General features: G+C 39.7%; 1 protein-coding gene across 2 annotated transcripts in view; it reads left to right on the forward strand.

Moving 5' to 3' along the window:
* Positions 1 to 10,310: 10,310 nt before the first annotated feature.
* Positions 10,311 to 17,720, forward strand: part of TTC1 (tetratricopeptide repeat domain 1) — a 48,491-nt gene continuing 41,081 nt past the window's right edge. Inside the window, exons 1-2 of one of the 2 annotated variants that reach the window (XM_052643592.1) lie at positions 10,311 to 10,430; positions 11,500 to 11,862. In XM_052643592.1, the coding sequence (XP_052499552.1) occupies positions 11,530 to 11,862 (333 nt within the window). In that variant the 5' untranslated portion in view covers positions 10,311 to 10,430; positions 11,500 to 11,529. Of the gene's footprint in view, positions 10,457 to 11,499; positions 11,863 to 17,720 lie in introns of both variants that reach the window. The other variant, XM_052643591.1, reaches the window with a different exon arrangement.

Consider the following 17,720-nt stretch of genomic DNA (forward strand, 5'->3'; position numbering starts at 1 on the left):
GATCCTCTGGAGAAGGAAATGGCAATCCGCTCCAGTACTCTTGCCTGGAAAATCCTACCTACCAGGCTCCTCTGTCCATGGACTCACAAAGAGTCAGACACACTGAGTGACTTCACTTCACTTCTGAAAAACTTCAGTCAATAAACCATGGTTAAAAGAAAAAAATCACAGCTCAATCAGTCGTTTCCTCTGTAATCTTTAAATACAGGGATAATTGGACAAATGACTAGAAAGTTGGGAAAGTTGGTTTGTTTCTTTCATAGTCTGTGCCTTTAAAATATCTGTGAGTATTTACCAAATATTTATTCATCCAAGAAATCTGCTGAGGTGAATATAATTAATGTTTTAAGTAGCAAAGTAAATATCTGCAAATATCTTATTTGTTCAACAATATTTTAGAAATGAGCTCAAATTGTTTGGGGTGTTAACTTCATGCTTTCATAGTCTTAAACTCAAAGACACAGTGTACTGGGAGGTAGTCAGCTTGGCCAAGAAAGATGGTTCCTAAACAAGGTGATATTTTGATCGGTTTCCCCAGGGACTTTTGGAAATACCCTGGGATGTTTTTGTTGAAGAGGATGTCTGGTTTGCACAACGGAAGCTACCCTTTTTTTTCTGGCTTTGAGAGAATGGAAGTCTGATTCTGCTGTCTTAGCCAGATAGAGAAGAACTCGGCTAAAAGATAGAATTGAGGAAAATTTTTATTCTACTAAAATAGAAAAAGAAAAGCCTACTTCTATATTCCAAAAAAAAAAAAAAAAACAGAGAAAAAACTCTGATTTTCTTATCTTGATATTAATAAGAGGTCATTCATTCATTCATTTATTTACAAGTGTTCCTTGATTGCCCACCTTTAGCAAGGCACTATGCCAAGCACAACAGATGTGGCCCCTGCCCTCCTAACACTTAAGACTAATGTTGATAACATTAAAAATTTTGAGAGACAGGTTCTGTGCTAAGTATTTTACTTATGTGAATTCATTAACGCTTCCCAGTCACCCTAGAAGGAAAATACTGTTACCCCACGTTACATTACAGGTAAGGAATCACAAGTTTAAGGAGCTTGTTCAGGTTTACAGGGCTAGTCAGGGACTGAGCTGAGATTCAGTCTTGGCCAATCTGATGCCACAATCTGTGCTCTGAAACAGGGGTTGGCAAACTACAGCCCACTGGCCAAGTCCAGCCCAATATCTGCTTTTGTAAATAAAGTTTTATTGAAACAGACAAGTTCCCATTCATTTACATGATGCCTTTGGCAGCTTCCATGTAACAGTATTAGTCCAGTAGTTGCAACAGAGACCACGTGGCCCATACAGCCTAAAATATTTACCTGTCCCTTTACAGGAAAGAGACTGCTCTAAAACTCCAACTCCTGCTGCTTCCTCTCCCACAGAAATGACAAGAGGTACGTAAAATAATTGAAAATAATTTTTTAACATACCATGATTCATGAAATGGAACCCTGTGAAAGAGAATCACTGGAGTGGCGGGGCATGAGCTCTTTAAAATGTGAGTCCCCAGAGAGGGGACCTCCAAACTAAGATCTGAAACCTGGGACAGAGCTTCTCGCTGAAGAACTTGTAGTTTATTTAGCTCCCCCTATATCCACTACATCTGCAAAGGATGACAAAGAAGCCAGTCTCCTTTCTGGAGTTAAAAGGTTGCCTCTCCCTTTAAATGGGAGTCTGGGAGGATTCAGTGAGGGGAATGACAGATAAAAATGTTCAGCATGGTCCTTGACACCCAGCTGGCACTTTCCAAACAGCCCTTCTTCTTTCTGTCTCCCATCCTTGCCACCAGCTGAACCAAAATTGGTCTGCTGCCTAAACTTGCAAAGGTTTATACATCATGAACACAATGCTTTATGCTTTAAAATGGGCATTGACATTTAATATAGTAAAGTGAGGGTTGGAAGTATGTGTCCTATACTCAGAACAAATTGTTTGGTCCAGTGGATGAGTCCCAAGGGGGAAAAATGTGCTAGCTAAGTCATTCCATTTGTGGTTGGGGTGCAGATTCCCTTTCTTGATCCAAATGGCCAAGGCTGAGGGCAAAGGGGGGGTTGGGCAAGTGGGTGCACGATGCTTGCCTTGTCAGTCTTCTGCATGAGTCCCTCCAAGACTGTCAGTCTCCATTTTATATGGTACCTTCATCCATCCATTACCAACATTAAAGGCCTCATCTTTAACCGGGCTCTGGGCCATTTGCTTGACAGTGAAAAACTGCTGAGTTTTCCTGCCAAGTATATATCCATATATTTTTTATAGATATAAATTGCCTTCAAAGCCACTTCTCCTCTTAACAGTTAAGGTTACTATATCTGCCCACCCCTTTGGTTCTTTAGAAAAACACAGACTTTGTGGTTAGACCTGGCTTTATGTCCTTGTTCTGTTCAACTAGCTGTGTGACCTTGGGGAAAACTTTTAACTTCTCTGATCCTCAGTCTTGTCATTTGTAATAATAATATCTATTACTGTCATCCATTTATACAATATTTGAGTGTTTCATATGTGCCAGGCACCGTGCTGGGCTCTTTGGATTTCACAGCAAACAAGGATCTCAATCCTTGTGGCTCTTATAGTCTAGTAGAGGGAGTTATTATAATCAAGTAAATACTTAAGATTGTTACAGATGTGATCAGTGATATGGAGGAGACAGGGTGATGTAATAGAATGAACTACTTAAGTGATACTGAGGTAAGACCTGTAGAATAAGAATGAGCAAACCATGGGAAGAGCTGTAAATGACATCAGGCAGAGGCAGAAAGGTCTGGAGGCGGGGAAAATGTGTTTTAGGAAGACAGAGTAGTCAGTATCCAACAGGGGCAGTGGTACAAGACAAGGTCAGAGAGGTGGCTAGAGACCAGCTCACATGGGCCTTATGGGTCATGGCAAGGAGTTGAAGGTTTTATTCTAATTAGCCTGAGAAGCCAATGAAAGTGATTGAGATACATATAGGGTTCGCATGTTTAAAAGATCAGTCTGGTTACTGCATATTGAAGGGATTATAGGGGAAAAGAGTAAAAACAGGGAGGCCAAGGTTGTAAGGATTACCTAAAATTACAAAGGTAAAAAAATGAGCATACCTCCTGACACAAAGAATTTCTCTATGAATGCTAGTTAGCTGTTTTTCTGAAAAATCGAAGCCTGTCTTATCTAATACAGTAGACAGTGGCTTCATGTGGCTGTTGAGCATTTGAAATGTGACTAGTGCAATCATGCAAATGTATTTTATTTCATATTAATTAAATTTAAAAACTAGTATTTGACTCGTCACTTTGGAAGTACTTTTGAAAAACTTGGATATATGAATCTATTTTTTAGCTATAAATTTTATGAAATCTGAGTACAGATTCAACTATTTTTGATGAAAATTTAATGTCCAAATTTTGAGATGTTCTATAACAGTAAAATGCACACATGATTTCAAAGATTTAGTATGAAAAAGAAAATGTAAAATTGTTAATAATTTTCATATTGATTACATGTTCAAATTTAGGACATACTAGATTAAATTAAATATTATTTAAATAAATTAATTTCACTTATTTTACTGTTTTTAAAGCTTTAAAAAAATTTAAATTAACATATGTTACTGAGTCCAAGATTACTACTTCTTGCCATACAACAAGCTAATAAATTAAGAGATGAGATGTTGGGACAGGAATAGAGACTTTATTCAGCAATCCAGCCAACTGAGAAGATGACAGACTAGTGTCCCAAAGAATTATCTTCCCTAAATTAGAATTCAGGCTTCTTTTATGCTAAAAGGAAAGGGGGTGTGGCTCGATGTTGCAAACCTTGGTGCCAGAATCCTTTGTTCCTGCCTTCCCTGTAGGTCTGTTTGGTAACAATGTTCCTGTAAACCTCCAACAAGACAAATGTCATTCTTTGTTCTGTGGTCTTTAGAGGGAAAGTGTTGTATCTTTAAAGGTCAGAGCCTTGAGAATGGGTTCTCCTGTATATTGCAGGCTATAGGCAACATTCTTTTACAAAGGTGCAAAGCCAGCATGACTAAGCATGGGCCACAGAGCACTTGGGTTAGAGCTAAAGAAATAGATCCAATATGGAGTCAGGTTTGTTCTTGTGTGTTACACATAAGTGTCTCACGTGTATTACTATTGGACATGCTGGTCAAACAGAGACAGAAATCTAGAAATTTAAATGCACAGGATGTTAACTCTTGATTATGTCTCCTATCTAGAAATCTCAACTTGAAGATTAGAACTGGCAAAAAATAAAAAGCAATAGCATCTTTTGGAAACACTAAGAATACAGAATCTGCATGTTAATTATATATTTGATGTGTATCTTAACCTCAGGGAATTCTTTTGGCATCCCTGACTATTCCTGGATATTGAACCTTACTTTAGCAAATTCAAGCACTCCAACTCTGGGAGAAGGAGCCAGGACTTAGAGAACCTGCAGGTGTAAAGCTGAATCCCCAAAGCCAGGCTTAGTAACCTTGTGGTATTATTATATCCACTTTGAGCAAGAGAAGGATCGAGTAAGTCTAGCAGAGATTGAAATCTCCAGCTCCAGGGAGCATAGATGCACAGAGCCTCCTAAAGGTTTAGGACAGTGTATTCATAGTAAATCACTGGGAGAGGTAGGAGTGATTTCCATCTCTGCCTGCAGATTCTCCACAAAGCAATTAAATAAATTGCTTTAACTTAAAGTATAGTTGAAGTTTGTACCGGGGTCTGTATGTAGTGCTTTAGGTTTGTCACCCCATTTAAACTTCATGAAACTTTCTGAGGTAGGTGTTAAGGTTTAGTGACTTGTCCAAGATCAGTCATATCACACAGCTGCTAAGAAGCAGAGCAAGGATTCAAACCCAGGCAGCCTGACACCAGAACCTACATTCTTAGTTCCCATACAGGCAGTAATCCTGTTGACATGCCAGTGACCCAAGGGACCACCCTTGAATATAAGACTTCTTCTCTACTTCCATCAATTCTAGCCATTGCTGAGACTTGCTTACCCCTTGCTAGTCCCGCCTCTGCTCCCAGCCCTGAGCTAGCAGGCCACGACTAAGTGAGCAACTCCTTATGATTGAGAGATGGGTGTGTGCCACTGAGAAATCACCCAGTTGCTCCCTCCAGAAAGAAAAATAAAGAGTAAATGATTATTTTGCTATTCTCCAGATGTATCACTGTACCCACCACAGGGTCTAGTATGCTGCCTAGCATTCATTCACTATTCATTCATTCATGTTCAGCTTTCATTCTTTCAACAAACTTAGGTGATCAGTTCCCTGTCTTGTGAGATGTGAATGAAAACTTCACAAATACGATCACTATTAGTAATATTACTGGTCATCATTAGTAACACTAATAATCAAGTTATATTACTATTAGTAATTGGTCTTAATAGTGGTAATACTGTAACACCTTCATTAATAATATTTGTGGAGCACTTGCCATGCTAAGTACTATTAATATTACTATCACTTTATTAGTTAGCACTTAGTAATTTTTTTTCTATCTTGAGCACTTAATTTTCTGTGTTTAATTCTCACAACAATGGTGTAAGGAAATTCCAGAAGCCTCAAAATACTACACAACCCATGAGAGCACTGGGTTATTCAGTGTTTCGGCTATAAATTCCTGAAAGAGGGTCATTCACCCATGTGATAGCAGGATGTTCACTGACCCCTTACAACTGTAAACAAAGCAGACATGGTCTCTGCACTGGGAAAATCACAACAGAACCACCCCCTGGATGGAAAACACTTCTTTTCCTTTTACAGAGCAGGGTTGCAAGAACGAAGAGACAAAATCTCTAGTTTCCAGAACTGATTGGTGGGCTTGCATCTCTAAAAATGTTTTGTCTCATGCTCTATACCTCTGCAACACCCAACTCCTCCTCGTTCCCCAAAATGCTCCAAAGGTTTTCCTGACGTCCTCCAACCTCTCTTTTTGTCCTTTTTATCCTCTTAATGAATTATTCCTCCTCCAACCGACTAACTCAGATATCTTCTTAGTGAAGATCTACCAAACAGGTCGAACTGCTTGTTTGTTCTTGATATAAAAAGAAAAGAATGGAGTGCTTCTTCCTTTCGGCTCATTAATGCCTTCCTTCATTCCCAGTCTCCCAGCCTTCGCCTCTAGCCTGTGAGCTCATGAGGATGGAAGAAGGCAGGGACTGTTTCTTATTAGGTGTCCTGTACCCAGCTATTGTCATAAGGCCTGTCACATATTATTATTGTCTCTAATGTGCATTAAATATTATGTGCCAAGCCTGTGGGTCCTTGTCTTCTAGTTTATATCATTTTCTGCCAAAAAACTGAAGAGGGAGTAACCACTGTTTTGTTGTTCAGTTGCTACGTTGTGTCTGACTCTTTGCAATCCTATGGACTACAACATGCCACGTTTCTCTGTCCTTCACTATCTCCCGGAGCTTGTTCAAATTCATGTCCATTGAGGCAGTGATGTTATCCAACCACCTCATCCTCTGTCACCCCCTTCTCCTTTTCCTTCAATTTTTCCCAGCATCAAGGTCTTTTCCCATGAATTCACTCTTCACATCAGGTGACCCAAGTATTGGAGCTTTAGTTTCAGCATCAGTCCTTCCAATGAATATTCAGGGTTGATTTCCTTTAGGACTGATTGGTTTGATCTCCTTGCAGTCCAAGTGACTCTAAAGAGTCTTCTCCAACACCACAGTTCAAAAGCATCAATTCTTCAGCACTTATCTTTCTTTATAGTCCAACTCTCACATCCATCGTGACTACTGGAAAAACCATAGCTTTGACTAAATGGACCTTTGTTGGCAAAGTAATGTGTCTGCTTTTTAATACTCTGTCTAGGTTTGTCATAGCTTTCCTTCCAAGGAGCAAGTGTCTTTTAATTTTGTGGCCGCAGTCACCAGCCACAGTGATTTGGGAGCCCAAAAAAATAAAATCGGTCTTTACTTCCACTTTTTCTCCATCTATTTGCCATGAAGTGATGAGACTGGATGTCATGATCATAATTTTTTTAATGTTGAGTTTCAAGCCAGCTTTCTTCACTCTCCTCTTTTGCTTCATCAAGAGGCTCTTTAGTTCTTCATTTTCTGCTATTACAGTGGTATCATCTGCATATCTGAGGTTGTTGATATTTCTTCCAGCAATCTTGATTCCACCTTGTGATTCATCCAGTTCAGTTCAGTTGCTCAGTCATGTCCGACTCTTTGTGACCCCATGGACTACAGCATGCTGGGCTTCCCTGTCCATCACCAACTCCCAGAGCTTACTCAAACTCATGTCCATCGAGTCAGTAATGCCATCCAACCACCTCATTCTCTATTGTCCCCTTCTCCTCTCACCTTCAATCTTTCCCAGCATCAGGGTCTTTTATAGTGAGTCCATTCTTTGCATCAGGTGGCCAAAGTACTGGAGTTTCAGCTTCAGTATCAGTCCTTCCAATGAATATTCAGGACTGATTTCCTTTAGGATAGACTGGTTGGATCTCCTTGCAGTCCAAGGGAGTCTCAAGTCTTCTCCAACACCACAGTTCAAAAGCATCAATTCTTCGGCACTCAGCTTTCTTTATAGTCCAACTCTCACATCCACACATGACTACTGAAAAAACCATAGTTTTGACTAGACAGACCTTTGTTGACAAAGTAATGTCTCTGCTTTTTAATATGCTGTCTAGGTTGGTCATAGCTTTTCTTTGAAGGAGCAAGGGTCTTTTAATTTAATGACTGCAGTCACCATCTGCAGTGATTTGGGAGCCCCCAAAATAAAATCTGTCACTGTTTCCATTGTTTCCCCATCTATTTGCCATGAAGTGATGGGACCAGATGCTATGATCTTAGTTTTCTGGATGTTGAGTTTTAAGCCAATTTTTCACTCTCCTCTTTCACTTTCATCAAGAGGCTCTTTAGTTCTTTTTCACTTTCTGCCATAAGGGTAGTGTCATGTGCATATCTGAGGTGATTGATATTTTTCCCGGCAATCTTGATTCCAGCTTGTGTTTCATCCAGCCTGGCATTTCTCATGATGTACTCTGCATAGAAGTTAAATAAGCAGGGTGACAATATACAGCCTTGACGTACTCCTTTCCTGATTTGGAACCAGTCTGTTGTTCCATGTCCAGTTCTAACTGTTGCTTCTTGACCTGCATACAGATGTCTCAGGAGACAGGTCAGGTGGTCTGTTATTCCCACCTCTTTAAGAATTTTCCACAGTTTGTTATGATCCACACAGTCAGAGGCTTTGGCGTTGTCAATAAAGCAGAAGTAGATGTTTTTCTGGAAGTCTCTTGCTTTTTCTATGACCCAACAGATGTTGGCAATTTGATCTCTGGTTCCTCTACCTTTTCTAAATCCAGCCTTGAACATCTCTAAGTTCATGGTTCACATACTATTGAAGCCTGGCTTGTAGAATTTTGAGCATTATTTTGCTAGTGTGTGAGATGAATGCAATTGTGCGGGAGTTTGAGCATTCTTTGGCGTTGCCTTTCTTTGGGATTGAAATGAAAACTGACCTTTTCCAGTCCTGTGGCCACTGCTGAGTTTTCCAAATTTGCTGGCATATTGAGTGCCGCACTTTCACAGCATCATCTTTTAGGATTTGAAATAGCTCAACTGGAATTCCATCACCTCCACTAGCTTTGTTTGTAGTGATGCTTTCTAAGGCCCACTTCACATTCCAGGATGTCTGGCTCTAGGTGAGTGATCACACCATTGTGATTATCTGGGTCATGAAGATCTTTCTTGTATAGTTCTCTTCTGCGTATTCTTGCCACCTCTTCTTAATATCTTATGCTTCTGTTAGGTCCATACCATTTCTGTCCTTTATTATTCCCATCTTTGAATGAAATGTTCCCTTGGCTCCATCCCAATTTTTACATATGAGGTACATTTATATATTAAGCTTAGAAGCATTAAGTAATTTGTCCCAATGTCACACAGCTAGTCAAATGGCAGAGCTAGAATTAGGATTCAAATAATCAAAGCATCCACCTAGAGCATTTCTCACAGCATATAGCACCTAATAAGCATGTAATCAATAAAGGCTAGCTACTAGAACTATCATCCAAAGTTGGACAGCTATTAAAAAAACTTGACATTGTAATGTGTCTGTTGAATTTATTTACTTTCTTAGTTTTGCTCTGAAATTTACAGCATATCACACCAGAATTTAACAGGACTTCTTAAAGATCATAAGACCTAACCACTTAACTTTTTGAAGGTCTTACTGTATTTTAAAAAATAAAAGATATAAAAAGGTTTATAAAATTCTGATATATTTTTAATATTTACTTTTGGCATATTAAAACTTTTGATTTACACAAAAATATAACTGTATGTATAACCTCATTCAGACACAAATTCAAAAAGCAAATGTTATACCCTTCTTGAAAAAGTCACTTCCAGCTTTCTCTGCAGTAGGGTCTGTGAATTATAGAAAACTAATATTCTGCTGTTATCCTTGGTTATGTATCTGGCTACCTTAAAGGGATTCTGTACTCCTAGTGGGCAATGCTTGGGGTCTAATTAATATTCAGTAAACATCTCTTGAATGAATGTATAGGCCAACAGTTCGCTTTTGGTTCCAGGACTGCTTAACACTCTCAAATATTATTGAGGACCACAAAAAGCTTTTATGTGGGTTCTACCTATAACTGAAAATATTGTAATATCAGTTTATTAATTCACTTAAAATAACAATACCCCCATTATATGCTAACATAAACAATCTTTCAATAGATAAGTTTTCAAAAACAAAAAATGTACATATAGTGAAGAGTGGCATTGTCTTACATTTTTGCAAATCTCTAGCATAATAAAAGACACCTGGATTCTCATTGCTCCTGCGTTCAATCCATTGCGCTATCACAGGACACATCCTCTGGAAAAATCCATTGTACATTCATGAGAGGAGTATAAAGTGAAAAGTGAAAGTGAAGTCGCTCAGTCGTGTCCGACTCTTTGCGACCCCATGGACTGTAGCCCACCAGGGTTCTCCGTCCATGGAATTTTCCAGGCATGAGTACTGGAGTGGGTTGCCATTTAACAACTTATCGACACTGTTTTGATCTAGCTGTAGACCCCTTTCGACAAAAAAAAAAAAACAAACCCACTTTGAGAAACATTAGAGGGAAAACTATTTCTGAACAAGATTCATGCTTTAGGACTCTTCTGTACACAGCACAGCTGGCATCTGAGAGGTCAGAGCTGAGAAGTAAAAGGAACACTATAGAAACAGCCTTTCTCTTTTCCTTTTTTTCTCCAGAGCCCGCGGAGTCTCGCCGTAACCCAAGATGGCAACCATCGCACATTTTCAGTCCGTACAGTGACGTGATAGAGCGACAGTGCCGCACCCTCTCCCTGAGGTTTTACTACATTTCCCAGGATGCTTTGCCAACGACGACGCTATTGGCCGGCGCCGACGGAAGAGCACCTGACTGAGCGGAAGTAGAGATCTCAGAGGCGAGAAAGGTGAGGACGAGAGGAACAGTGAAGCCGTGAGTAGCCACATGGGTCTCTAGTCTTGGCGCTGAGGGACACAGCTAGGGGAGGAACGTTTGGGAAGTGTGAGGGTGGCCCTCCTTAACTCAGGAGCCTCAGACTCCTGTGTTCTTATACTAGGCCTGGGACCGGGGAAAAACAAAACGTTGCTGTGGAGGCAAAGTCTCCGTATTAAAATCGTGCTGTTTTAAGTTTTCTTGGTACGAGATAGGGGCGAATTCGGGTTCTGTAGCAACCCAAGGGTCGGCGTGATTTTACTGCGACCGGAAGAGTGAAGCTGCTGACGGTCTGACTCAGCTTCTACAGTACTAGTTCTCAATTGGCTGCACCTGAAAGTCACCTGGGATGCCGTTTTAAAACTACAGATGCCCTGGCTTCACGCCAGACCAGTAAATCAGAATCTGCGGAGTATACAATCTGGTCAGCAAGACTTGCTAAAGCGTTTTGAGTGTTAATGTGCATCCAGGGTTAACAACCACGCTTTTCATGGCTAATTCTGACCCCTTAGGGAATCCTGATTAGGGCTACCTGAGCCAAGGCCTCCCTTCCACTGTAACCTGCGTGGGCTGTATCACATGCAAGTGGGTGAAGTTGATGTTTGCTCTGTTGACACGGATTATATTTTGAACTCTACCAGAAACTTATTTTTGAGCTTTCTGCGGTGGTGCTGGAAGTTATTTACGACCTAGTTATTCAATCTGAAGAAAAATTAGAAACGCATCTTTTGTCTTGCCATTGTTTTCCCTTCTGCCAATTTTTTGCAACCCTGAAAAACTAGGAGCAGTAGAAGATGAAAGAATCACGTTAAAAGCGGTGTCTCCTATTGGCTTGTAAGAAATTCTGAAAAGGGTAGCAGTTAGAATTACATTTGGCATTATTTGTGGGCTTATGAAAGCCTTTATATATGAATATATAATTGAATCAATGAAAAGAAGTTCGGATGTGATTTGAATTTTGATGCAGAAGTTTGTTGAAATGTGATAGTTAGGATTGGATAGGCAGGTAGATAGCATTACCTAACCTATTTTCTCTTTCGCAGTTTCAGCTTCACCTCCCTCACTGATTCAGCATGGGGGAAAAGTCGGAGGACTGTAGGGTTCCAGAGGATCTGTTGACTGGTTTGAAAGTTACAGATCCCCAGGAAGCAGAGTGTGTTAACCCTCCAGTATCCAGTGGCAAAGAGCATCATTCCCAGAGCGAACTGCTCAAGGATGTCGACGCCCAGCCCCAGGAAGACCAAGGGGAGGAGGAGTGCTTTCATGACGCCAGTGCCTCATTTGAGACGGAGGAGCCGGGAGCGGAGAAGATTGAGAACAAACCTGAGGATGATATGAATTCCTCTGAACTAGATGAAGAATATCTAATGGAACTGGAGAAGAACATGCCAGATGAAGAGAAAAAGGTAAATATTCTATTTGGTGTGCATGATTTGCCATGTAAACTTTTTTAAAGTGCTAAATTTGATTGATACTACTATCATAGATTGCATCATTTGTGGTAAAGAGTGACTGGCCCATCTGTGTCCTTATTGCTTTAGTAATGATGGATCTGAGATAAATCAGTGACGTGGTGGGGCTGCATTGAGTGTGCCTGCTTAGCAAAGAAGTTTCCACTTTTTTCTGTGAACTTTGGGTTCTTATGTTCATCTTGTGTAATTATTTCTTATATATATATACCTTTTAGCTTATTTAAATGACCTTATTGATGGTTGGCTGCTGAAATTGCTGTCGTGCATGTTTTTTGGTCAGACTTTAGAATTTGGTATGCTGCCTGTTTGTTAATCCTTCGTTAGCAGAAAATGACTGCCTGAATATCTTGGTGTTGATTCGCTTACAGAGGGCAGTGACTGGGACCTGTGTCATTTACATTTTATTTTGTTCTTGAGGAACAGAGTTGTGTGTGATAGTAGCTCATTTGTTACGCACCAGTAATATGCCAACCACTAAGCTTAAAATGTTGCTTGTGTTTTCACTTAATCTTTACAACATGCCTACAACTACCTCCAGCAGAAACTGTTAGTATCTCCATAAGACAGCAGCTTAGGATAGTACAGTAACTTGCCTGAAATCACATATCTATTAAGCAGTAGAACTGTTTCTCAAACCCAGATCTTTTTGATTCCAAAGGTAAAATATAATGCAGAATTTAATAACAAAAACAACTGTCTTCCTGCAAAGCAGATGCACTAATAAAATGTATACTGTCCTGCTACTCTGCCCCTGGGCTAGTGACTGAGCAAGCATTTATTTTGGGAGACAGAGGCTTGGTGTCTTCTATATATTCTTTCTTCTGATCTCATAAGCAAGGTGGCTTAAAGAGGTACTGTAACATCTGAGTTTGTCTGCAGAGAATATAAGTGAGATTTGTAGCTTATGCCTCTGAAGCACTCACTGAACAGGTTATGATGCATTGGTGATGGGCTGAGATGGTAAACATGCAGTGTAATAATGGGAGGGGGGATGTAGCAGGAAGTGAGGAGAAGCATCTTAGGCACTTTTCATTATCAGATCTTTTGGTTTTAACATGCATGTTTTAGCTTTTGTGCTAATGTGTGCCACTAGAGAACGATAAAGGGCAAAAATGAGCCAAGTTCATAAACTACCTTCAGCAGAAACGGCTCAGAAAATTATATCAAGTACTATTCAATAACATTAGAGAAATGATTTTCCAGAAAGTGTTTGGCTCAATTTTCTTAACACTGGTGTAGATATGCAATGACTATGTTAAAATATTAACAGTGCTTTTCTGACACCTTAACGTAGTTTGCCCTGCTATAGTGAATTTTCTCCAGTGCCACTGGTTTGGCAGTTGCGTGATTTGTTACATACTATACTTCCCATTCTCATTATAGCAAAACATTTTTTGTCTCCTGGCCAGAAAATTTTACGTTCTATAAATATTAGAAATAATTCTTTTTATTGCTTATAAATCAAATATTCTAAATAGCAGAATACTTTTTAAACTTTTTTCCTTTTAAAAATTAAGATATAATTTACATGTTGTTAAACTAAGTTATAATGTGTACTACTCACACTGAGTTTTGACAACTGTGTATACCTGTGTAACTCACATCAGTTGTAGTATTAGCTTTCTTTTATGATGCTTTGATAAATATCTTTGTGAAATTAGTATTAGGAAATCAGCTAAACAGATGAAGAAATGTCTCTTTGTTGCACATAAGGTTTAGTTTTATAGGTCATTGGGAAAAGGATATGTTTAAGCTTGATTCTTTTAAAGTAGACACAGTTCAGATAATTCAACAACAAAAATAAACACAAAGGGCCACATGGGAAGACTTTCAGTCTCAGTAATAATTTTTAAATGCAAATTAAGACATACGTCACTTCTCAGATCCAAGCATTGTTTGGATGTTGACAAGAAAAGGAAGTAGGAACTGATGTACTAACAGTGAGAGTTTGAATTGTTACATCATTTCTGTGGTGTACAGATAGCAAATTTTTATATGAGCGTTTCTTTAGATCAGGGCTACTATGGAACCTTCTGCAGTGATGGGAATGTTCTATATCTCCACTGTCCAATATGGTAGCCACTGGCTACTACATTTTAACAGTCATCTGGCCATAAAGCAGTTACAATGTGGCTAGTGCAGCTGACAAAATGAATTTGAAAACTATTTTTAAAATTTTAGTTAATTTAAATGGTCGCACATGGCTGGTGAGTCCCGTAAAGACACATTGCAGGATCATTCATAATTTCAGAAAACTAGAACTAATGTTGAACAGAGGGTATTACGTTAAACAGTTTTGGCATATTTATGTGTGGTGTACAACGTAGTCATTAAAAAGAGATAAATCTTGTATTGACATGGATTAATGCCTGAATGTTAAATGAATTAAGCAGGTGTTATAATATGATTTATAATAAATATGTATTTGGTGTTTATCCAGTTCCTGACACAGAGTTCCTAAGACCTCTGACATTTCCTAAGTGAAAAGAGATGAAGGTTTGTTATTCATAGCAAGGCTCTTTCAACCACATCTGAGTTAATGAGATGACTTTGGGAAAACCCCTAAGGATGAGGTCTGGTTGTCAGTTTGGGGCTCTCAGCTCCACCCCACCTCTGGGGAGGGAAGAGATGCTGAAGGTTGAATTAATCACTAATGATCAGTGATTAATCAATCATGCTTACTTAATGAAAGCTCCATAAAACCCCTACAGGTTGGGGTTCAGAGAGCTTCAGAGTTGGTGAGCACCTATAGATGCTGAGAGGATTCACATCCATAGAGCCTGGAAGCTCAGTGCCCCTTCACACAAACCTTGCCTTACGCATCTCTTCCATCTGACTGTTCCTGAGTTATATCCTGTAAAATAAAGTGATAATCTAATAAGTGAACTCTCTTTCTGAGTTCTCTGAGCCCCTCTAGCAAATTAGTTGAACCTGAGGGTCGTGGAAGCTGTCTATTTATAGCCAGTGGGTCAAAAGCAGAGCTGGCAGCAACAGCGTGGATGGACCTGAGTGAAAGAAGCAGAGAAAGACAAATACTGTATGATACCACTTGTGTGCAGAGTCTAAAAGATAAAGCAACTGGTGACTATAGCAAAAAAAAAAACAGACTTGCAGATAAAGGAAACAAACCAATGGTTACCAGTAGGGAGAGGGAAGAACGGAGGGGCAGTATAGGGGTAGAGAAATAAGAGGCACAAACTCCTGTGTATAAAATAAGCTATGGGGATATGGCTAATATTTTATAATAATTAGAAGTGGAGTATAACCTTTACGATCATGGATCACTGTGGTGTACACCTTTATGTATAACATAATATTGTGCATCAACTATAGTTTAAAATATATATATATACACATACAAACAGACCCCCCCCCAAAAGAAAAAAAAAAAAAACAGCAGTGACAACCTGGACTTGCAGTTGGCATCTGAAATGTGGATGGAGCCAGTCTTGTGGAACTCAGCCTGTAAGCTTTGGGGTCTGGCACTGTCTCCAAGTAGATAGTGACATAATTGAGTTTAAAGTGTAGGACACTGGCTGGTGTCCACTGTAGAGCTGGAGTTGCTTGGTGTGGGAGAAACTTCTACACATGTTCTACATGAGCATTGAGAGTAGAAGAGACATGCAGGTGTTTTCTTTATCAGAGGTTAGAGAACAGTCCGGAGAAGGCAATGGCACCCCACTCCAGTACTCTTGCCTGGAAAATCCCATGGACGGAGGAGCCTGGTGGACTGCAGTCCATGGGGTCGCGACTGAGCGACTTCACTTTCGCCTTTCACTTTCACGCATTGGAGAAGGAAATGGCAACCCACTCCAGTGTTCTCGCCTGGAGAATCCCAGGGATGGTGGAACCTGGTGGGCTGCCGTCTATGGAGTCACACAGAGTCGGACACAACTGAAGCGACTTAGCAGCAGCAGCATAGAACAGTCAGTGATTCCATTTAAATTAAAAACCTGTGTGAAATTAGTTTATACGTAAAAATATGTTTATACAGGAATGCTTGGAAGGGTATACACCAAATTATAAAAAGTGAGTAGCTCTGAAGGATGTCATTATTGGAAAATTTTCATTTATCTTTAATACAATTTTATAATGTTTGCAGGATTTTTTTTATGGTAAGCATATGTTACATTTATGACCAACATCAAAAAAAAAGTAACTCCAATTTGAATATATAAATAAATAAAATTTCCATTCTTTATAACCAGGGCAGACTTTTTACTAAAATAAGTACATAAAGCTGACCTTTGGGGATTTGGGAAAGATTTACTATCATAGGATCTATGTATTGCCAAACGTATCAGGTATCAATAGCTGAAGTCTGTTATTCAAGCTGACTTGACTTGCCCTATGGCTGAGGAGAAGATCCAGGCTCAAGTGAATGCCAGTTCCCAGCAGAACTCGTAGATTAATTAGGAGTAATGGAGAAGGGAGGCAGTTAAGGTTTGGTTAAAACCGGCAGAATCTCTTCAAGAAAGCTCTGTGTGTGTGTCTGCGTTTGTGTGTCTGTGTGTTTCAGCAGCTATGTTGAGTATTTGTGAAAACTTAAATGTAGACATGACTACCCAGAGGGATGGGATTTTTAACTCACATTTGAGATGTACTAGATTTGCAAAGCAAATAAATGATTTTTAAAGGCTTGACTGAGGTGGACTTAGCTGGTAGCAGATGAGAATTATTACTATAATAATATTATTATACAAAGATGCTTATAGTTTGGGAAACTATAGAATATATTTCTTTGTGGTAGTATTGATGTAAGAGAATCATTTTTATGGGCTGCTTATCAAAGTGGAGTTCTCTGGGTGTTCTTATACACACACTAAAATTCAAAGACCACTGTCTTGGAACCTTGCACACTGTCTTCCTTCATTAAGTAGCTGAGTAAGTAAGGTTTTCTCTCTCCCGTGAGGGCCAGTAATTGGTCTTACAGATATCAGAGATTTTATCATTCATTTATTCAAGAAATATTTGCATTTCTTCCACATGCCACGCATTGTTTGAGACATTCAGGAATACAGTGGTGAATAAAACACTCATCTCTCATATTCTAGTTGGGAGGTATGGGTGGAGGTGAGGGGAGTGATGAAAAATGCATGGGGCCTGGAGGGGTGGGCGGGACTACTTTATTTTTTTTAATTGGAATATAATTGCTTTACAATATCATATTCATTTCTGCAATACAACAACGTGAATCAGCCATATGTATATATGCATCCTCTTTCTCTAGACCCTCCCTCCCACCCCCGCCCCACCTCTCTAGTCATCACAGAGCACCAAGCTGAGCTCCCTGTGCCATGCAGCAGCTTCCCACTAGCTGTCTGTCTGACACATGGTGATGCACGCATGTCCGTGCTGCTCTCCCCGTTCGGCCCGCCCTCTCCTTTCCCCTCTGTGTCCATAAGTCCATTCTGTATGTCTGCATCTCTGTTCCTGCCCTGCAGGTAGGTTCATCTGCACCATTTTTATAGATTGCATATATGTGTGTTAACATATGGTGTTTCTCTCTCTCTAATGTACTTCACTCTCTGTTACAGATGCTAGGTCCATCCACATCACTACAGCTGACTCAATTTCACTCCTTTTTATAGCTGAGTAATATTCCATTTTGTACCTGTACCACATCTTTTTTATACATTCATCTGTCGGTGAACATCTATCTAGGTTGCTTCATGCAGGCAGGACTACTTTAAATTGGTTGGTCAGGGAAGACCTCTCTGGGGACGTGCCATTTTAGGAAAGACTGCGGGGAAAAAGGAGTCAAGTGTGTGAGGATCTGATGGGAAAATATT

The sequence above is a fragment of the Budorcas taxicolor genome, chromosome 7 (assembly GCF_023091745.1).
Source record: "Budorcas taxicolor isolate Tak-1 chromosome 7, Takin1.1, whole genome shotgun sequence".
Taxonomy (NCBI): domain Eukaryota; kingdom Metazoa; phylum Chordata; class Mammalia; order Artiodactyla; family Bovidae; genus Budorcas; species Budorcas taxicolor.